This window comes from Centruroides vittatus, unplaced genomic scaffold, assembly GCF_030686945.1.
Source record: "Centruroides vittatus isolate TY-2023 unplaced genomic scaffold, ASM3068694v2 contig_2818, whole genome shotgun sequence".
Taxonomy (NCBI): Eukaryota; Metazoa; Arthropoda; class Arachnida; order Scorpiones; family Buthidae; genus Centruroides; species Centruroides vittatus.
Window position 1 is genome coordinate 182,716 of NW_027121792.1, and position 24,516 is coordinate 207,231.

General features: G+C 28.1%; 1 protein-coding gene across 3 annotated transcripts in view; it reads right to left on the reverse strand.

The window, feature by feature from the left end:
- The window catches only part of LOC136972132 (muscle calcium channel subunit alpha-1-like), a 220,850-nt gene that overhangs the window by 153,239 nt on the left and 43,095 nt on the right, over window positions 1-24,516 (reverse strand). For all 3 annotated transcript variants that reach the window (XM_067266680.1, XM_067266679.1, XM_067266681.1), the window contains exon 2: window positions 2,285-2,733. In XM_067266680.1, the coding sequence (XP_067122781.1) occupies window positions 2,285-2,733 (449 nt within the window). The remainder of the gene's footprint in view (window positions 1-2,284; window positions 2,734-24,516) is intronic.

Here is a 24,516-nt window from a genome sequence, read left to right on the forward strand (position 1 = left end):
AAAATAATGAAATAACAAATAAACATACAATAAAATAATTTTTTCTTAAACTTATTCTGCTGAAATTTGAATTGTTCACCATTAGACAACACTAGTGGATATCTCTTAATCTGTGCAAATATAGTAAATATCGTATTTTAGTTTAATATGCAATTTAATTGTCAGTATTGTAGTCTATAAATGAATTTCAGTGCATTGATTTGTAAGGATAAAAAATATATCATCTAAATAAAACTACTTAACGGTAAAATATCAAAATAAAGTGACGTTCCATAAAGACAAAATTGAAGTGGTAAGCTATTTTCAGGAAGGAGAATCAGCAGCTATGGTTGCCTACATAGCTTGTTGATGAAAATAAAAAATAACCCGACAATATTATCATCGGGTATCCGATCATCAAAAACCTTAAAAAGTCTTAAGCATTTAGATTGAAATTCAGTCACAGGAGAATGCCCTTTGAATAATCTTATTATCCATGAAAAACATTTGTTTGATTATTTTACTGTAAGTACTAGTAAAGCTCAATTATGTTTAAAGTCATTACACTTCTGAATATAACTTTAACATTTTAACAAAAGGAATGCTCTGCATAATGTAAGGAATTTAGATGAGTCTTAAATTTAAGAGAAAAATTAAGGAATTTATTTCATATTACTGAGAACTATTGCATGGTTTCCAGACAAAGATAAAGCAGATGAAAATTAAACAAAACTATAATAATTATTTTTATTTTTTGGTTTGAAATAAAATAAATCACAAATTTCTTTTTATTAAAACATGAACCTATCTTCTAATTACATATTTTTTTCAAATCCTTAACCCTACTTAACCAATATATTTTCCTTTCTGTATTTGTAGTTTCCACATTCACAGCAGTTTTGCAGAACATAACCTTCACGAATATGACATCATAGGTGGCAGTCTACCACTCTGGAATGCCTGGGATCAAATCTAGTTGCGCATTGTTACTATAGTTTTGAAACAGTTTGTTGAGATTCCTTCAACAGATGATCAAATAAAATAAATCTTTATTTACACTTGACAAATTAATCACCAGAATTTAGTGTTGACAATTGAGAAGGTAAAACCAAATTAAAGAGTAATTAAAGGGTAACAATCAAGATAGTAATAAAGCTTAATAAAGCTTTATTTGAGCACAGGCTTTGCTACTGCCTCACTGAGAATGGCCACTAGTTTAAACATAAATTGTAACAAAATTTAAGCCTGTAATCTGTACTCAACTGTATTAAATTCTTTTCATTTGGACCATTTACCCTTTAATTTGGTTTCACTTTCTCAATAATCATCACTAAATTTTGGCATTATGGAATTAACCAAAACATTTCTTCTATTCGTGCAACAAAACCTAACTCGTGCTCTGTTCACATAAGCTATGAACTTCCCATCTCATATGGACATTCATGGCACATTCTGCATATAAAGAAAAGTTTAAGAAACTGTTTAAATGCTGAAAATGCTGATTTTCTTCTCTTACATTGAAGGTTTGTATCGGATAATTCTTTATAGCCTTTATCATACTTTTGTAATCATATGGGTTATTTTTATTCATTATTATTTTATTACGTTATTTGTATCTTTGAAACATTTTAACATTTACTTGTTTATTTTATTATCCTTTGTAATTATTCAGTTATTTTATTCAATTCACAACAATTATTAATTTTCATTCATATGTTCCAAATGTCTTAATTGCTTTTTATTTAATTTTTTTTTTTCAATTGTATCCTATGATAATCTATTAAATAGATGATAGATTTTAACATTACATTTAAACATTAGATCTTGATGTTTTGATACGTATACTCTTAAACAAACCAAGTAATGCAACCTAAAAAGCTTGGTTCATTTAATTAGTTATTAGCTTAAAAAATTAGGTATTTGTATATTAAAATTGGGCTTGGTAATTATTTATATATAGTAAAAATGAAATTATAATAATTTTTTCCTCAGAATTATAATTCTTATTTCTATATATAGTAATAATAATAAACAAATGAAATTATTTATATGTATATTACTTATTTGCGTATAAATTTATAAATATATATAAATAATATAAATATAAATTATAATTCCAAATAATACATTTATAAATAAACTAAATTCAAAAAGCTTATACTAAAAAATATTTGATCCTATTTATAACAGTTATAATTTAATCGCTTGTTTATAATTTCCTTGTAATCTTAAAATATTTTTATCAAAAACATTTTGTGCTATAAAACTAGAAATGTATAGAAGAACTTTTAATATGAAAAGGATATTTCCATTCTACAATGTCAATACAAAGTTTTCTTAATGGATTCTTTAAAGTCAGACAAAACAATGCTCTTATTGGCCTTTCTGCTATTTTTGGTCCTTTCCTAACAGGCCTTTTTCTATCTTTATTCATTGCAGTCTGAGTTGTTGCTGCACCAAGAGCAGTTTGCCAAGCAGTTGATAAAGGTTTGCTTTCACTGCTTTTACTTTGTATACTTCCAGTTCTTGTTCCCGAAAAAACCGCACTGGCATTCCTCGTTGGTTGTGGCAGATATTGGTAAGATTGATGATTAAATAAAACTTCACTAGCTGGAAGAGACGAAGAAAGATGATCGGTGGACTGATGTATCGTAAAAACTGAAGACGGCAAAAGAAGACTATCTCCACTAGTATACGGAGTTGTGCAATGGTTTTCTGGAAGTTGTGGAAGTTGAGTTGTTTCATTGTTTTCACCTGCAAGCAATTTACTATAATTTAGTTCTTTTATTTAAATTTTATGTACAATTAACAGATAATAAAGTTAATATGACTAATACATCAAATTTAGTTAAAAGTTTGCTAATTATAACTTGTTAATATTTTAAACTTAAATCGAAAATTTTAAGAAGTTAACCGAAATGGAAATAATTTATCAAAAATATTCAACGGAATATATTAAAAATTTAATTAGAACATAATTTAATTTATTCTACAGTATATATCTCAGAGAATAAAAATGAACTAAATGATCACTTTGTTTAAGCTTTTCTTATTAATACCAAATAATTAAAATCTTGAGATTTTAATTATTTGGTATTAATAAGAAGAAACAATTTCTAGTGTCATTATCTAATGAATTTATTTTTTATCTTTTCATATTTTGAATCCACAATACAATGTATTTGTTATGTGTGTGTAGTATAGATATATATATATATATATACATATATATATATATATACATACATACATACATATACACATCATATGCAAACACATACACACATACACACACACATACATTCAAAGATATATATATATATAAACATTTACAAATAAACTCAATATTATTCCACATAAAATATACACATGTATGTATGTATATATAGTATACTCGTAAGTTATATAAAATATAGAATTTCTAAGTATCTTATATAAACTCTACAGTTTATATTGAGTAATATACTGTACATGAACTTCTGCAGAGGAAGCAAACAAGGCGCTTGCCCTCCCTAAGATCAAGTAAAACATTTCACAAATTATAATAGTAAAAATGATTGAGATATATAACCATACACTCTCAACCTTGGGTATGCTTTGTCTGTCTTAAAAATAAATATTAAATAAAAATCTATTGATGTAGATTTTTATTTAATTTTGTCTCTAATCTTTGTCCCCATGAAAAATTTTCTACCAACACCCATGATACTGACAAGCGAGTAGCCTGTATGAGGTACAGTAATGATTGTTTATAATGTTAAACAAATAAGTAATCTCATCTATCTTTGGTCTTCTTTCTTTGTATAAGAATTGAAATACCATACTAAATACTAGTCAACATTAATACATTTCAATGTCCTTTATGACAGTGATTTGACTTAATAACAATGAATCCAATTAAATGATTGGCAATGACAGTTACAAAAGATAGAACGTTAATTGATTTAATTTGTAATTATAGTTGTGGTAAATGTTCTAACTACGTCGCTGTAAAAGCCTTGAAAATTAGTTAAAACCTTAATATATATCACAATTGTGTAAAATTTGCAAATTAGTTTTGACATAAACATTCACGAATTATAAAATATGTACTTTTCGATAAACACATTTAACAAGTGTTGCACAGAATAATGAAGTGTCGTAAATCTAACAATTATAATTAATGAAATATATTATGGTATTCGTTTAGCTTACTCTTTATAACTGTGTATGTACGGTACGTGATAAAAACCACGTGGTAATCCTACCACTAGAGAAAGATGCGTAAAATATAAACTGAAATTAAATTCAAAAAATGTATAATATAAAAATAAATAACCGAACAATATCAGGAATAACTATAATTTCTTTGAAGTACACTACTACCTTTTTAGTTATACAATTATGTATAGAAGGTGACCCATATTCAGAGTCATTGAGAAGGGTGAGCAGATTTTTCGGTTAATGTTACCTTAGGTATACGAAATGGCGGCTCGTCTCCGATTCCAGCAATCAGAAGACAGGGAACAGTGGGAACGCACGTTCTAACCTATTCTAATAATTTGGCTGCTAATAATTATGGTAATTTATTAGACTAGGTTAGGTTAGGTTAGAACGTGCGTTCCACTGTTCCCTGTCTTCTGATTGCTGGAATCGGAGACGAGTCCGCCATTTTCTATACCTAAGGTAACATTAACCGATTTTTCCCCGGCTATAGAGAAAATTTTTACTATAAAAAATAAAATATTTAAAACAGCGTTTTATTAATACAAAAACACATTACGTATTTCATTTGTTGAAAAAAACAAAAGAGAAAAGGGGCCCGCTGCACCCCTGGCCTCCATAAAAGCCCTCGACGGCCCTGTTAATATTCGTATAGCAAGAAACGGTTAGTTACGAAACAGAATAAATTATTTTTATTAAAAGTGTTGCATAATCATCGATTGAATTTTATTTCTGTTTACAATCTTTGGGTATACGTCAATAAAATTCTGAAATTCAAAATAGTAATAACTTCGTAGTACTAGAAGACAGGGCCCCGTCCCTCACCACCCGGTCGCCCCATTGTGGGCCTGACCGAACCCATAATGGGCCTACTAAAAGAGGCCCTCTTAGTGCCCACAGGGCGGAAAGAGTTAAAAAAAAAGTACTAGAAGACATTGTAAATTCCAGCTTTAAATTTCATTATTGTATTAAAATGAAAGAACTGTATTTATTTATTCTTGAGAAAATTTAGAAATAATATTCAATGAAAAGAATAGAAAATTGTCTACTTTAATTTTGTTCTTTCCTTGTCAGAGTGTATATTGTGTAATAACGTCTATTAATTACAATTAATTTAATTCTAAAACAATTGAGAAACAATTGTTCTATAATTAAATTATATGAGCACATAGTTTTCATATAATCGTTTAATCATGTTCACAAATTTCCATGTACAAATTTACATGCATATTTTCCATAGGGCGACAATATTAATTAATTAACCCCCAAACCGAGATATTTTGAAAGTGAAAGGAGATCTAAAAATGATTAAACTTGAATTATTTTTTAAAGACTTGGGTACTTATTGACCTACAACTTGGTTATAATATATTGGCGGATCTATAAAATAAAATAAAACTTGTTTTTATTGATTGCATTAACCGGATGGATTGCCGGACAGTTAAGGTGGCATCCTACCTCTGTGGAGGACCATGATCGAATCCGAACCAGTCGAAAAACGGGCATTTTTCGAGGGGTGTTCCGTCCGGATATGTCGGGTTCTATCCCTCATCACCTGGCGACCCCATTTGGGGCATGACCTAACTATAATGGGCTTGCTTAAATGCACACGAGGTTTGGTTTTTATTCGTATACGGCAGCGCAGAACATGGGCGATCTACTGAGGAGGAATGCCTCCCGGTAAGTCTTTTATGGGAAACTGGCCCCTATTTAGGCGTTACTGACGTGAAGAAAACTACGTGGTCGATTCGTTCAGTAGTATCATACAAGCGGCCGATGGCCGAGCGGTCAAGGTTAGCAGCCTGCCGCCCTGGAGGACCCGGGATCGAATCCGGACGGGTCGAAAAATCCCCAGGAATTTTTCGGGGGTGTCGTCCGATTGCGTCCACCCTCCCACCGGCCGCCATTGGCTGGCACCCATAATGGTTCTATAGAGGCCTCTTAGGCCATAGGGCGAAGAGTGACGGCGATGCCGAGCGGTAAAGGGCACCACCGCTGGGACCGATCGAATCCGAACGGTCGAATAATCCCAGAATTTTCGGGGGTGTCCGTTCGATATGTGGGCCCGTCACACGGTCGCCCATGTGGCCTGGACGAACCATAATGGGCCTACTAAAAGAGGCCCTCTTAGTGCCAACAGGGCGGAAAGAGTTAAAAAAAAAAGTAGTATCATACATTTGGCCATTATGGGAATCCGCATTTTTAATTTTTAACAGTTATAATTATAAAATTCTTATAACTTACAATAATGAAGTCTACAATTTATAATTGTTTACTATTATTAAAATGTGATTATGTTTATGTGGAGCTAGTTCGGGTGTTTGTAGGAAGAATTGAAGACCCGGGATTCTGATATTAGCGTAAAAAAAATCAATCTGTTAAGTTAACGCTACTTCATAACTTTAGGAACTTTACTCATCAAAATGTCAACTTATTTTGTATTTCTGTAACTAGACAAATTTTCTATTTATTATTGTTTTGAATGTTTTAGGGAATGACAGCTGCAAAATCACAGACTTTCTAAATTTCATTCCGGTACGGAACATAAACTTATCGATTTGAAAAACAAAATCTGGTCTAAAGGATTTTCCATTTTTTCATATCTTCATATCCCATACACATAATTTTCATATAAGTAGGCCTATATTTTGTATAGATTAGACCTATCATTTTACCGCCGTTCCACTTCTGCTTCGTACGTAGACTATAAATTTTAATGTCTTCCGGTGATCAGAGTGTAAACAATGTAGACCTATGTAATTTTAATTAATAATACTTCAGAAAAAATTAAAAAATCTGAAACAAATGCTAAGAGGAATGGGACTGCAGGCATAAACTAGGACATACTGTATGTTTAATCTGTCTAAGTGGACTAGAATTAAATGGTTTGATGACAATAATATTTTTAAGAATACTTAAAATTATGAAAACTCTTTAAATTTACTATTTTACATTAAATATTTATCATTGAAATAACTTATACGGATACTTCAAATTTGCATTCCGTTTGCATATCAATCGATGAAGAATCTATCCGAGATAACTGATTACTTATCGAATTAAAGATTTTTCTAATTTTAAACTTGCTTCAATTGAATATCTTACAAACTTAATCGATAAAACATTATTTAGTCACTCAATTGGAAAATTTAAAATAGTGGAGATAACACACGCAAAATAGTGGAGTATAACACACGCAGTACATATAACATATATTAAATGCAGTATTCTAATTAAATGTCAATATATATTAGTATATCAGTTAAGCTATGAAAATTAATATCATTCAAGTATTACAGTACATATTATAACTTAGTTGATTGTGTTTTATATCAAATTATAACAATAATTAAGCACATCTAATGCGTCAATTTATTAACTTTTCGCTGTACAGTATTATAGTTTCTAGTTTCATGATATATCCTCTATATTTAACTAGAAAAACTGGTCAAAAGTATGTTTGGATCACTAAAAACTTTCATAGAATTATTAAAATCAATCTTGAATTTCATAATCAGGAACAGATAGATCTAAATTTAATAATTCTGTTCGACTTAATGGTACATTATATAATATTACATTCGCTGAGAGTTCTGAATTTAGTAATTACATTTAAATACTGTTTGCCCAATTTATCTGTGCCCATTACTGTTTTAAGACAATTCATTTATTATAAGATAAAGTTTATTTGAATGTAAACACCTGTTTGCACTAATTAACATGATTATTTTATGAATAAAAATGTAAAAATTCTCTTTTAAAATAACTCTTTATTTTGTTGTAAAATATTATATATTTAAATTGTATAATATAATATTTTATGTAAATGAATAATAAGTTATTTAAGTTATTAAATTAAAACTGAACTGATTTATTTGAATGACAAATCTAACTAATAGGTTATCTGATTTGTCGTGACTACGATAATTCGTATCTTCCGACTGCAAAGATTGAAATTATCATATACTTAAAGATTTGTTTGTTATAAGTCATAATGGTTACAATATCAAAATATGTATGTATGGTTACAATGCGTCCTCTTTTCCCGTGTCCTCTTTTGAATGCAAAAGATTTTTCTTGGTGTATATACGAGTATATAAGACAGATACAAAAATAGAAGGAAATGTGTGTGTATATTTCTGTATTTTCTGTTTATCATTATAACACTTGTAAACTTTGAATATTTATATTATATTGCATTATTTCTTTTTACCAGAAATTTCTTATCTTTTCAGATGTCATCTTTTTTTTTATAATAGCAGGTTGAGGCCGAAGTTTTAAAACGCGAAAACGTGTACGTCGGACGTTCAGCGCCGCTTTCCTGTAAGCCTAGAAGTTTGGCAATGGCGTTTAGAACGTCGAGCATGATTACACTGACTCCCAAGCGCCATAGTCAAACTTCTAGGCTTATAGGAAAGCGGCGCTGAACGTCCGACGTACACGTTTTCGTGTTTAAATCTTCGGCCTCAACCTTGCTAATTTGTTTATGGTAATCCAAACTAAAGTCTACATATATTCTTTTATATTTATTATCTTTTAATAACATAAACATAGATATTTAAAGTAAATTAAACTATATTTTTAAAATATATTTTTGAAAAATTTTTGTTTTTTTTATGAAAATTTTAATGTCATTAAACAGTAAGAAAATATCCTTTAGAACAAAATAACACTTTATATGAACAAATGGAAATTAAACCATTCGAACTCATTTGTCAGTGAGACGCACTCGATAGCATCTTTTTATCTTAAGGGATCCGGATTCAAATCCATTGTGATCTGTAACGAACAATGATGTCAAAGCGCCATTTCCTTTATCTCATCCGTACTGGCTTATCCCGCTAATGGGCTCCTCTTAGAAAATATTAAGGCTTGCCAAATAACCCATACTATGTTGGTTCCTCAGATAATAATTAAATCAAAACTATTAAAAATCAACGGAATTTAATAATAATAATAATAATAATAATAATAAACGTAAGCTTTTGCTTATAATTTAGCCTATATTTCGTTTTTATAGATGTTGATAATCGCTCTCAAACTTTTATAAAATAAATTCTAACTTTATTATTTCAACAATATAAATGTGATTCGTACGAATTTTAAGAATTTCAGAATAAAATAAGAGAAAAATGGTTCTCTCTGAAATGAATTTTAAAAAGTCTGTCTCAAACGAATACAAATTTATGTTTTAACATATTTCTGAGCGTAAATTGATATAGTATACATTTATAGCTTTCATAGTACTGTATTTGTCGTGATAATCCAAAAGTAATGATGTAGAGTAAAGTAAGACGATTCAACATATTGTATGTAATTGATTTTCGTTTGATTTCATCGCAGGTTTTGTAACAACTATAGTGAAATCTGGGTTTAGCGGATAGAACGTTGGATTCCGGCATAAAAGTGGGAATGTTAATGTACTGTACTTTGATTAAGCGGACAGACACTTGGGCGATCTGCCTTCCGGGAGGTCTCTTTAAGGGAAACTGGCCCCTATTTAGACATTACAGACGTGGAGAAAAACCCGAAAATTCCACGTGATTAGCTCGTTCGATCGAGGGCGCGAACCTACGACCAAATTCCCAGTATTCAGGGTATGAAGACCGCTTGGCCACTGGTGGGCCTTTTAAGTTTACGATGTATCCAACACTGTTTATTACAGTATATAATTTATTTATTATATATGACGTTACAAAATATTCATTACTTAAATTTAGTAATAGGTTCAAATGAAACGATGTTTCTTTTTGCATTTTTATACTTATTACTTTCCCGATTGTTATATATAACAGAGGGAAAGTATGGCGATCGATCAAAAAATGACACCCCCCAGATTTTTTATACATTTTTTTTTACTTAGGCGAGCTGGAAACGTCGAGAAATGAAAAAAAAACAGGGTTTTTTTTCCTGTATCTATGGATGTTATTGTGTGGGAGACACAGTTTAATTCACCCTCTTTGAATCTTAATAATTCCCAGGTTTTTTGTCGAAAATTTCTGAAATTTTGCAGGGAGTTTGTTTATTAGGGATATCGATGCTATTAAAGGTCAAAATATCACAGAAGGTGCTTTGGTGGTTAAAGATCGAGGAGATAGGGAGATAATGGTGGTGGTCGTGTGTATTTCCAGTAGGGTCGGACTTAATGACGATTTTACTCGTTATTAGCATTTACAATTTTTTTTTTTTATAAAATTCACCCTACCCTCAAAATTAAGTTTTTTTGCCATTTTATAATAATTAAAATATATTAAAAAATTTTAATAATAAAATATCATAACAGATGGCACCACAAACGTAGTTTTAATGTTGCCGGGAAAGTTAAGCAACCCGTTGCTGGATTTTTTTCTCTTTCTTACCTAGTAGTAATATTTTAAAATCATTATATATACTTATTTTGAAAAAAAACCTCGTAAACAACAATGTTTAGTATCTATTTTCAGACTTAAACAACCTGGAGAGCTATTTATTTACAAGTTATGTACAGTACAGTACAGCAAATATTCAGTTGTAAAACGCTTTACTTCTATTTCTAAAACGAAATTAATTGTAAAAAATAGAGACGATTTAATTAAAATATATTTAGTAAGCAATATGTAATACTAGAAATTGATATTATTCACTTATAATGATTTTATTGCGGAGTTGTGATTTATAACGTCATTAATTATAGAGGAAATTTGAAATTAAATTTTTAATTATAATTTAATATAACTTAAGCGTTTAAAAAATGTAAATTTTAGGAAATAATGTATGTTACTACTCATCAACTTCAAGATTGAATTTAATTAATTTTGATAGTGGAAGAAACATTAAAAGTATGATCTAGACTTTTGATTTCTTTGGATAGATTCATACAGTAAATATAGTCTACCATTGATATATTTACCGTATGAAATATATTACATATTTTTAAAATGTTTAGAATGATTAGGCTACATTCTTTATCTCCATTTAAGCGAAGGATCGAGGAAGATAGGAGATGCAACTTTTATTTATTGTGCAATTATTAATTGTGACGACGGGAGGCAATTTTTAATCATATTTATAATTAATTTAACTTAAAATATATGCTCTCCATCTTAAATTAGTAATGGCTTGACCCCGTACATCATACTTTTCCTTTAACAAGAGAGTCGTGCCGGTCATCTATCTAACACCTTTCAGCACCTTTTCAAAACAAATTTTTTATAATATATTCAGTTAATTGCCCAATTTTTAATTTCAATTTGTATTCAATAATCATCTGTATAAAAATATGACTGAAGAGGAGTCATTAAGACCCGAAATGCGTATCCACATGCAATAATAAAGTCTATATCAATAATAATTCCTTGTGTGATGTAAGTTACTGAAAAAAGCCAAAAATTTTAGGCAGAAAATGCCTAAAATTTTTGGCTTTTTTCGTTTGTCGTTTTCTGCTTTACAAACGCACTTGTGCATGATACATAGATTCGAAGACGTATTGTACGTATTGTCACTAGTCGAAGTTTGGAAATCTTTATTTTTCGTTTGCATTGTGGTGAAGTGGATTGGAAAACGTAACGTGTTACGAGTGCCAGAGAGAAGACAGTATGTCCCTTTTCGATGATGCGTCGACCGACGTCACAGGAAAGAAAGACGATAACATTATTACAGATGTATGAAAATGATGTAAAGAGACATCGCAGCAAACATAGGAATACATAAATCCGCCATTTACAGATATATTCGAACGTATGAAGAAAAGGGTGTTCCAGTAAATGACAGAAAAAGAAAACTATATCAGAAAAAGAAGACGAAAAGCGCAAAATTTGGAAACTGTATAAAGAATTATTAGATGAAACTGTACAAGGAAATGATAGTTTAACCTTGAGTAGAATCAAGAAAAGTTACGTGAGCGTGGCTATGTGTATCGTCGATATGTAAAATGCTAAAACGATATAACAAAGAAACGTTTAAAAACAAACGAATCGTTCGACCCATGAATGCAAAGTATATGCACGGCAGATCACGCATAGGCCTATATCTAATAGCAAATTTATAGTTTCTCATAAACACTATGTATGTATGACTGTAACTATTATCCGTCTCTCTCAAAGAGGCAGAAACGTCAGTATAATAACCATTCTGAGTGTTAATGGCATTAACGCATTAACGCGTTCTGTTATATCAAAGTTGCCGTTAATGCAGAACTATATCGAAGTTTTATCAAAGATAATATATACATAATAAGAGGTAATATCATCGATTCTTTTTTCACTGTGGATAACATTCGCTTCCATCACACTGCCATAGTGACTGATTATCTTGGAGAAGAACAAATACAGTTGAAATATCTGCTTTAGTATTCACTTTAGCTAATTCCATAGAGAAAATGTTCTCTGTTTTTAAAAACAGATACTACAATATACAATCGCCTTCTAATAACACTGACGTTCTAATCCCATTGTAAAACCAATAATTAGCACCATTATTTTATGATCTTTTTTATGAACTTATGATCTTCACTACCCCGCCATCCCATTGTAGATTTGGTAGACCACAATGAGCGGTGTGGGTAGTGAACCACGAAGGACACGAAAAAAAGATACTCTGGATGTCCGCATGGCTAAGCATAAAAAACATAAAAACACAACTGCCTTATAAAAACAATTGAAAATAAAATAAGTAAAATCAATACAATCATCTTCGTGCAGAAATTGTCATTAATATCCATCAATACAATGGAACTTCACTAATCCAAACTAATAGGTACAAAGATTGTTCGAATTATTGCGGATAAATGTAACGATAAACATTACAATGTTCTAAGACTAATATACATATTACATAACACAAAGTTTACTTTTTCCACGAAAAATTATGTATAAAATTATGGAACATTGAAAACGAATGTATTTGTGTAGTATACACAGGATATATAATTAAAGAGATTCGAGAATACGAATATTATTAAATGTTATTGTATTTAACAACTGAAAAAATACAGAAATATACAGTACATTTAATAATAAACGTTTTCGATTGTTGTCATTCCAAATGTACTTTTTTAAAAATCATGCATGATATATATTATTATTGATAAACACTTTTTAAAAAGTAATCGCATAGATTCTTTCTGTCATAGTATTTAATCATAGATTCAATCTCTCCAGAGAAATCACATATTGTTCAAAATAGGTTTACACTGGAACTCGTATGACGTGATAAGATCTATAATGGCCCAATGTAGTATTTCATCACATTTCACTTTATGTTTTAGAAGCGTTTTTGACGTGATGCTATTTTTCTACGTCGGTAAGCTTATAAATCGTACCAACGTGACTAAAAGGTTAAATTTTATATTCGTATAAGAAAATAAATAAATTAGGTTAATGCCGATATGTAATGTTATGCCAGACTAACAAGACATAGATACGGAGAACTTCCTGTGTAATAAGAGCTATTATAGTAATAAGTATGTTAGGTATATTAAATCCGTGTTTATTTATTTATAAAATATGTATTTACTAACCAAACTTCATCATAGATAAATTCACAAAAGTGGAGAAGTGTAATAAAAGCATTTGAACCGAAAAAATTGGGATTATTGATTATTGGAATGACTTTTAAAAAGGAATGCTGTGAGAAACAAAAAATTAAGAAAACAGATTTCACCAAAATCAATGGTCTGTCGATATAAAATTTTAATATTTTTTTTTGTTACATAATTATAAACAGATTCTGCTAACTTTCATTGACGTAAAATAAACACGATCAGGCAACAAAGTTCTTTTTTAAAAAAATCAAGCCTCGTAACTTCAGTATTGTTATAATAAAACTAATTATTAAAAAATCTTTGTTTTCAAATTTCTTAATTAAGTTCAATCAAATTATATTAAATTATGATACGCGAAAAGAGATTTAATAATTACATCAGACACGTGAAGTAGAAAATTAGCGCAAACACGAAAAAAAAACAACTATTTTCTTCTTTAAAAAATTGCATTTTTACTATTTTAAATCACGTGTTATTGAAAATCTCATTAAGAAAACTCTTCAAAATTCTTTAAAATTTATTCTTATTAAAATTAAGTTTGATTTTATACATAAATTATTTTAGAATGGTGAATTAGATTCACTTATAAATGATGTTGAATGTAAACAACCATTTTTGATGAATTAAATTATAAATGTATAATGATTCTAGAATATCCTACGAGTTCGTCTTTAGAGACGTGATTATTAACAATTTTTATACTTATAAAGAATATTGAATTTTTATGTTTAAAAATTAAAAAGGTTTCCAATCGATATTCTCAAATTTTACAATTGTACAGTACACAGTAAACTGTACAATATTTTTAGTTTTTTCAAAGAGAATTTTATAAGTATCCGTTGCCTGAAGAACTTTCAAACAATTTGCATATATATATATATTATATATAGACGGAGAAGAGCCCATAAAAGAAAAGTCTACAAAAGAAAAGCCAATATTTTACTAGAAAATGGAATAAAATACAATAGACTACACTTTACATACTAATTTTACGTAAGTAAAACTAATTTTTTTGAAAAAATAACGTAAAAGATGTTTGAAATTGCAGACTATGCTTAATCTATTTTTCACGATTAGAAAAATTTAATGATTAAAAATTCATGCGAAATTATTAACACTTATTTTATTTTTTTAAATAATTAATATAAATAATCGCTAATTATTTTTGTAAAAAGTTTATAAAAGTTAAATTATTTTGTAAGAACTCTCGAGTTATCAAGAAAAACCAACGAACAACAAAGAAAAAAAACTTGCATTTAATTTACGCTTGACAAAATTCTTCTTTGTCATAAAACACTTTGCACAGTTAAGAAATTATCTTCTGGTCTGTTTCTTTTATCCTTAATCGTATCTTACTTACAATAATGGCTATTAGAGCATTTCATTTGTGTATGTAAAGCAACATATAGCACGAATTGTTTATATTCGTTACATAATTCGGTTAATGTTACCTATGGTTCCAAAATGGCGGCTCGTCTCTGATTCCAGCAAATAAAAGAAAGGAAAGTGGGCACGCACGTTCTAACCTAACCTAACCTATTCTAATAAATTACCATAATTATTACCAACAAAAGTATTAGAATAGGTTAGGTTAGATTAGGTTAGAACGTGCGTGCCCACTGTTTCCTTTCTTCTATTTGCTGGAATCAGAGACGAGCCGCCATTTTGGAACCACAAGTAACATTAACCCATAATTCTTCATGAAATTTTATAAACATAAAGCCTAATTAAATAATTACGTTTAAAACGTAACGTTGGCATTGTTTAACAAAGAAATATATTGTGCCAAATAGATTAAATTGTTCTTCGGTGATTGAAATATTTATCGTTTAAGTTAAGAGTCAACGAAGGAGATTTAAAGCGGATTTTCTTTAAAAATCAAACGTTTTGAAATTTAGGACGATAAGTATCTAAACGAATATCCCGGACACATTTTACTTCTTTTTAAATAGAAGTTAGTTCCAAAATCGATTAATGTAACGATATTCAGTGATAACAGATATCTGATGCACAGTAGTATGTGGTCGATGTTAAGGTTGGAAGCAGTCCATAATCAATAGCCATCATACAAGCATGGTTATGACTGATGAAAGATTTTGTTTATAAAGGTTGTAGAAACTGCAATTCCATCGAATTTAACAAAAACTTGAATCATTAAATGCAAATATAGAGATTTAAATTTGGCTTCTTCTTCTTCTTCTTCTTCTTTTTGGTAGCTTTATTCACTAGTTATTAAATTCCAAAAATTCACGATTTCCTTCTGTTAGATTGATCAGAAATTCTTCGTCGTAATGTATTTTTTTGATTTATATGAATTCCTTTATGATTAAATATTTTTAAACTTAAGCAAGTTTTTCCACAAATAAATACATTTTTTTTTTTTTCCTTCTTACTTGATTACCTTATTCTGAAGGATTCTCATAACTTGATTTCTTCATAAATAGATTTTTCCTATTAAGAAGATTTCTCCATTTCCTTAAACCTACTTAAGTAGATTTTTCTCAAGTAAATTCTTTGTCCTTTAGTAGACTTCTTCTCCATAATTAGATTCTTAATTACTTTCTCATAGATAAATTATCCCTTCTTGGGTAATTTTTTTCACTTAAGAAAGATTCTTTCTGCTTGAGTTCATTTTTCTCCAATTTTCTTTGCCAGAATTTTTCTATATATGTAAATTCTTTATTCTTTTTTACACGGATACTATTTTATACTCATTTTTCATTCAAATCGTGCATAGATTTTTTTTTTCTCTTTGAATAACTTCTTGTTCCTCCCTAAATACATTTTATAAGTTATGAATGAATAAGATAGCTTCGTTTTATTGAAACTCTTTTTATCAGTAGATTTCTCATTTCTCGTAGAAGTGGGTAGCTTTTTCATTTATTTACAGGTGTATTTGTTATTAAATTACCTTTCTGTATAAATATTGTATGCTACATAAAATTTTCCATTAGTCGAATTAGTTACTAAAGCATTGTTTTGATCTAATAACTCGTATTAAATCTAAGTGTTTATATTTTAAATTAAATTAAATTAAACAAGTATAAGTACGCTGGTGATATTTATATATTTTACTTACATAAGACGTTTTTACAAGATAATATTTATCCTAATCTTTTAAATTTATAATATTTTTTCCAAAATATATCTTTAGAATGTAATTTAATTTTATCGTATATAAAATTTTCTAATTTAAGTACATTTCTTCATCAATAAAAATTTAATTTTATCATCATAACTAGTTAAGTAAATATGTGATTTTAAATTAAAATTTTCAGTAAATAGATTAATTCAGATTTTTTTTTAACTTTAAATATTAATTTTTATTCGAAGATTTACGTGAAATTTATAATATAAATACTTTTATTATTATTATAAAATTTAAAAAAAAGAAAGCTTAATTATATTGCAAATTTTAAATTTTTACAACTTAAACTACAGATGAAACGTTGATAAATCTATGAAAAGTAGGAATTTTCCAAACAATTAAAGAGAAAAGCTCCAAAAATCCATAGTGTATAATTAAAGAAGTAGGAGAATATCAATTGAACAAGGTACTGTCAATGTGCAGGAACTTCTAATTATTGTATTTACCATCGAAAGAAAATGGTTTATTGATTATTTCCTAGTAGAAGTTCTTGAAGATAAATAGACTTAAAAGATAAATTCCTAATTTAGAGTTCCTTGACAGAATATATATATATATACTATAAGCTGATATTTTAAATATTCTTCTCAAACATTCGCAAAATGAAAGGACTGTTTATTATGCGAATATTTAAAAAGTTTTGATATATTCAAAAATGGATTTTAAAATTCAATGAAACTTCTTAAAACAAAAATATAAACGAGTGTACAAAAATAGAAAAAGAAGAAGAAAACCTGTACAATTTGACCTTTTCTTGAATTTTATAACTCATAAAATCCATAATAAAGTTTAATGAAGTGCATTTATTTCTCTTACTATTATTTTTTTTTTTCCTATCAGAATTAAATCAAATTGTGAAAGATTTTTATTCTATTAATATAATTTTGACAGTTTATTTATTTATTTTTTAATTTAAAAAAATATATCCTAAAATCACTATCTTTCATTTCTAAATACATAATAAGATAGCATGCAAACTGTTAACAAATTTAAGCAAAATTTAATTTTGGAATTGCTATAAAAAAAAAAAAAAAAAAAAATTCGAAATATTCTAAATCTTAGAAATTAAATTAAAACAGAAAAATATAAAATTTATTAAAATAATAATTAATTTTAATGGATAAAAATTTATAAAGTAATATAAGAATTTCGTTATTAAATATAATAAACAAAATAATTTATAATCCTTTATGAGTTTTGTTTCTAATTATAATTTTAGTTAAACAATAACAAAAATTGTTATTATTACCTAAAATAAATTAAGTTATATCAAATTATCTTCATCATCAAAATTTTACAGTTTTACTTTATCAAAAATGATGACAAATGACTATAATAAATATCAAATTCTATGTAAAATTACATCTAAAGTTTAACTGATATGGTCCATCTTTAATTGATAATTTCGAATCCTTTATATGCGTTTTAAAACAATTAATAATTCAAGAAAAAAAATAGAATAAGCAATTCTACACTACTTGATGTAAAATTACTTATTGCTAATTTTTCAAATTTAATTAACACGATAAAAATTTTATACCTCGGCACTCAATCATTGTAATTATCATTACACTTAACAGCACAACGGTAATTAACATAGAAAATTTTTTGGTTGGTTAATGATCTTTAATTACTATTATATATATATATATATATATATATATATATATATATATATATACAACGGTTAAATTTACCTATGGTAGCCAAAATGGCGGCTAGTCTCTAATTCCAGCAAACAGAAGAAAAGAAACAGTGGGGACACACGTTTTAACCTAACCTATTCTAATAAATTACCATAATTATTACTAACCAAATTATTAGAATAGGTTAGGTTAGGTTAGAACGTGCGTCCCCACTGTTTCCATTCTTCTGTTTGTTGGAATCAGAGACGAGCCGCCATTTTGACTACCATAGGTAAATTTAACCTATACTCTACATCCTCGAAAATCTGGCATTAATCTTTGCTTGCCGACAAAATTAATGGAGCCATAATAACAACGTTAAAGAACTTCGGATTATATAGAACTCGTTGATGCAAGTGTCATAAAAATGGTCCTTTACTATAGCAAAAGTTTATTTTTAAGATATAGTAATCAATTAATATTAAATGTCTTTAATTTCTGTACATTTTAAGAATATTTACTTCAACATTACAAAATGTAAAGATGTTCCATTGCTAATGCACCGTATGACTATTTAATTAACAATACAATACTTCGCATTGATAATTAATTATCTTATTGCACAATAGTCATTAACACTACAAAGCTTTTAGATTAGTAAATAATTATTTCTCATAAGATTATTTAATTAACATAACAAAACTTTGCATTTACATTTCTGCAACGATAGTCAATGGGTCTTACAACGTAACTGCAATTAACATCACAAAATTTCTAGTCAGTTTATAGCCTTAAATAGTAATTTGACGTAAGAATATTCAATTAACATGATAAACTTTACCTTAATCTTTAACAATCCATTGGAGCAATAGCAATTAACATTACAGGAACTCGCATTAATCTACAGACAGTGGTAGTTTGTATCCAGTCGTATTGCACTATCAAACAGTACTTAGTAATATTGCAAATGTTAAGTTGTTTTAAACAGACAGTTAAGAATATTAAATAATATTTTATAGTCATATATGGCAAGAAAAAAACAAATTATAATAAACCATTTATTACTTACATCTATACCTTTGTAATCAAATTTCTTCGGTCTAAATATAAGCGGAACAATCTAAAATTGTTGTTAAATAGTTATGGCTTCTGAAGCTTACTTACAACAAGATGGTCATCAAATAAAAAGGAAATTGCCAAAGAAAAACACATTTAAAAAGTACAGATTCGGTTCTTCGCATTACATAAACAGAAAGAACGATAATTTGATATTTAATCATCTCCGCTCTTAATATTATATTCAGTAAGCACGAAAAAATATATATATATATTATTTTTAATGAAATTAAATTATTGAAGATAAAAAAATTAATAAAAATAATAATTCAAAGCATATTTACATTAAAAATTTGATATTTATGTAATTATAAAAAAAAGTAATTGAAATACACTATAATCAAACATAAAAAAACAAATGCTAGCCATTAATTAATTACAATTAAAAAAAATAAAAACAAGGGAATAAATATAAAATGTTGATATCATTCCTTATTTAAAATGTATTTGGTATTAATTATATTAAAGGTTTGATACATTAAATTCGACACAAGTTATTTAAAAATCAAATTTACTTTATAGTTATTAAAATGTAAATGTTAATAAATGAAATTTTTAATTTGCAAAAACACTAGACAATAATTAGAGCACAACTAACGTTTTAAGAATATTTAAATTACTTTTTTGTATATATGTTTTTCCCCTCTCCCCCTTCTTCTTCTTCTTCTTCTTCTTCTGGAATAATTTAATTCGCAATTGTATTTTCGTTACTTAATATTCGATAGATATATTAACATTATCGAATATGACAAGGTGCAATTACTTCTGGCAGGTGATGCAACAGTCTTCTTAAATTTACAAAAATTGGTTCCCGTCAAAAGTTAATTAAACTCGAAAATTTAAACGTGGGAAAGCGGTACATAATCGAAGAATGTGCATGACAATATCTTACAAATATTTTTTTTTTAGTCTCTTTTGAAATAAAAGAATAAAACAAAATTCTCGAAATATAAACAGAAAACGACATTATTATTAAATTTTTTTTATACGTGTATATAAATTAGAAGTACAGTTCATGACACATTACTATTCTGTTGCTTTAAAAGAGATACAGTACAATTAATAGAGATTTAGTGATTGGTTATGTTAAATAGGTACAGAGAAATAATAAAAGTCTTTTATCTGGGTACCAAAAAATACATCATTTAAAATATTATAGCATGAAAAAAATAAAAGAAAATAATTCGGTTTCCGATGTAGAATTAGAGGGGCGCATACTTACATTGAGACTTGCCTTCGTAGGCAAAAGTCCGAGTAAGAATGAAACCCCCACTCTTTTTTTCTGTTTTATCTTAAGATGTTTCCTCAATTTCTTTCAGAATATGCTATTGAACGAACAGATATGGAGCCTATCCTGTCAAATAAAGAATATGCATTAATAGGAGCAGCTGTTGCCTATGGCTCTAATAAAAAGAAGAGGGGAGAAAAAGGGGAGAATATAGGAATATTACATCTAAAAGGACGAAAGGACGTTACTGAAAAGGACGTGTAAACTTATATAAATTAATAAACAACTTTAAATATCTATAACAGCAGCTGTAATTTTCATTTATTTATATAAAAATTTAACCATTTAAAAAGTATTTATAATATTTATTATATGAATTCTTTTGTATAGAATTTATTTGGGATCAATAATACTTAGATCTTGCACAAATATGGATGATGTCACACACATATTTGGTCGAGGAAATGATTTTAAAAGACGATATTTATAACAAATAAAATTATAATATAATTTTATTTAAAATGTTGATAATCGATAAATATTAAAGGAATAGTATATTATATTATTCCTTTAATCTTTATCGATCAGAAACCAGTCATCGGTATTTTACATCCATTATGTCTACTCAAGCAAATCTTAATGTAAAATATGTTCATAACTCAGTCAAGATATCGTCAAAATGGGAATGCAAATAGATAATAAATCATCATAAAGATTTAAAATTCAACAATATCGAGAACAGCAGCGAACAATATTTATGACATCAGAATCTATAAAAAAAGACCTAAAAATAAGTTTGTAATTCATAATATATTTTTCTTTGTTTCAGAAAATAAATTCTTAGAAAAACAAAAAAAAACCATTAAAGTTTTCATAAACCATTACGTTGTTGATTGTTGAAAGCAAATAATTAAATAAACTTATCTAAAAACCGCAAGAATTTAACATTAACAAAGAACAATCAAATAAATCTTGATAAAACAAATAATAACTTTTAAAAATAATAATAATAAATTAGAAATAAAACTCAAAATATAAATAAAACAAATTTCGGTTAATGTTACCTATGGTTTCAAAATGGCGGCTCGTCTCTGATTCCAGCAGACGAGAAGAAAGGAAACAGTGGGGCGCACGTTCTAACCTAACCTAACCTATTCTAATTATTCTGTTGGTAGTTATTATGGTAATTTATTAGAATAGGTTAGGTGTTTCCTTTCTTCTATTTGCTGGAATCAGAGACGAGCCGCCATTTTGGAACCATAGGTAACATTAACCCAAATTTCTTTCAATGAATATCGAAGCCTCGTTCCAATATGTTTAAAGACCAATAAAACGTTCGATCTAAATAATGAATGTATTCTTTTAATACGCAATTTTATGCATAGTCTATTAAAATAAAAAATTATTGATGAATAATCGATTGATAAACGTTTTTCGAGAAAAAGCTTTTTCTATCCTTAATGTTTGTAAATGAATATACTTTAATGCGTGTTTTCAGTAAGTAGTTTAAGCAGTGGAAAGAGGTTTTTTTAGTAAATTAATCAGCATCAGACACGACGACGACAGTTTTCTGTAACGTTAAATGCTGTGGTCAGTTTAAAAGAAAATTACATCTTGAAAAGGAATTAACTTTTCCATCAAAGGATCATTTGTGTTTTTTTTTTCATTTATTTATTTTTTTCTTTTCTTTTCTACATTTTGCTACATTTATAATGTAAAATAGCATTCTTTTTCATTACTAAACTTTGTAAAAACAAGTAATACGAGATGTAAAAGTTAAGATTTAATCAAAATTTCTTTTTTTTTTTCCTCACAAGAAAAAGGAACTAACAAAGCAACTTTTAAAATCTAAATTCAATTCATGGCGAATTCTATTAATATCATTTTATTCTAAATTTATAATTAAAAATTCATTTTTTTTATAAAAAAATATATATAATCTTTTAATAAAATCAGAATCTCAATTCTTAATTCGAAGAACATTTTGAATAGGATTTCCTTCATTGATTTTCTAACTTATCATATTACTAAAGTAATTAATTTGACGTGTTTTCATTCAATATTTTTAAAACAATTGTCTTGAAGATAATGAGTAATAAAGTGACATTAAATAAGCTCACAGATTATTATTTCCCCCCACTTTTTATCAAATTCAAATATTATTGATAAAAATATAAGTAAAAAAGAAATCTCTAATTTTGAATCGGTTCAAAATAATGTCCGAGACGGTTATGAGGGATCCAGGATCGCATCCTAGTAATAGGAAAAAATTCCCAAGGATATATAGGGTGATATAGCTGGATATCTGTGATGAGTATGATTAAAAGATCTTCTTAGTGCCTACAGAGAGTAGAGTGGAAGATATGATAATAATAATTGAATTTAGAACTACTACAGAAAAAATCCAGCAATGAGTTGCTTAACTTTCCCGGCAACGTTTGAAACTGCGTGTGTGGTGCCATCTGTTACGATATTTTATTATGAAAAAATTTTTAAATATTTTTTTTAGTTATTATAAAATGGCAAAAAGCTTAATTTTGAGGGTAGAGATGGGTTTTATGAAAAATTTTAAATGCTAATAATGAATAAAATTGTCATTAAGTCGACCCTACTCGAGAAATGGCACGCGAACCCCCTTATCTCTCCACCCCTTCGACCTTTAACCACCAAAATTTAATAGCATCAATGCCCCTAATAAACGAACCCCCCTGCAATATTTCAGAAATTTTCGACAAATAGCACTTCAGAGAAGGTGAATAAAATTGTGTTATACACACACTAACATCCATACCAGTTGAGTAGCAGGGGGGTGCAAGGAGGTGTATCATGCACCGCCCCTCTGCGAGTGGTGCCCAAATGGTCTCCAAGACAAACTATATGTGTTTCTGGAGGGGAAAGGGGCGCCAATAAAGTGTCGTGCCCCGGGCGCCAGTTATGTTCGCTATGCCACTGATCCATACATACAAAAATTACCCCACCCCGAATTTTATTTGCATTTTTCGACGTTTAAAGGTCCCTCGAGTCCAAAAATGTGTGTCATTTTTTGACTTATTTGCCACACTTTTCCTCTGTTATAAGTTATATAACAGAGCCGGGAAAGTAATAATAAAATATTGATTTTTCTTCTCCGTAAATTAAACTTGTAAAAACAATAAAAAATATATTCGTAACTTTTAAAAAAAAGTTCATACGTCTACTAGAAATATAGTTCTAGAGGTGTATTAAATGACTAATTTAACTATACATTAAATGCATATGTGTAGTCGTCACTCTTTATCCTCGATTTAACGATTATTCCTATCGTACGAATCTTTCTTTTCATATCTTTTTAACGGGATCGTATTATTTTACTTCTCTTCTTTTCTAATTTAGGATATTCTGTTTAAAAGATAATGAAATATCGAAAATCCTTTATGAGAATTTTTAGTTATGCATTATTAAATTATCCACTTTTCTTCCATTATGACTAACTAATGCAATCATTTCAGTCGATGATCGATCTTTTTTGAATTTTGCAACAACATAATTGAGATCGTATTAATGAAAAAGTCGAAATGATTGCATATTAATTATAATACTAAAAACATAAAGATTTAACCATTAATGTTAACTGTAATTTTGTAAAATTGATAATTCTACATCAAGAATAATTTAATGCTAAATAATATTTATGGAGGAGGGAGGATTAAACGAATCT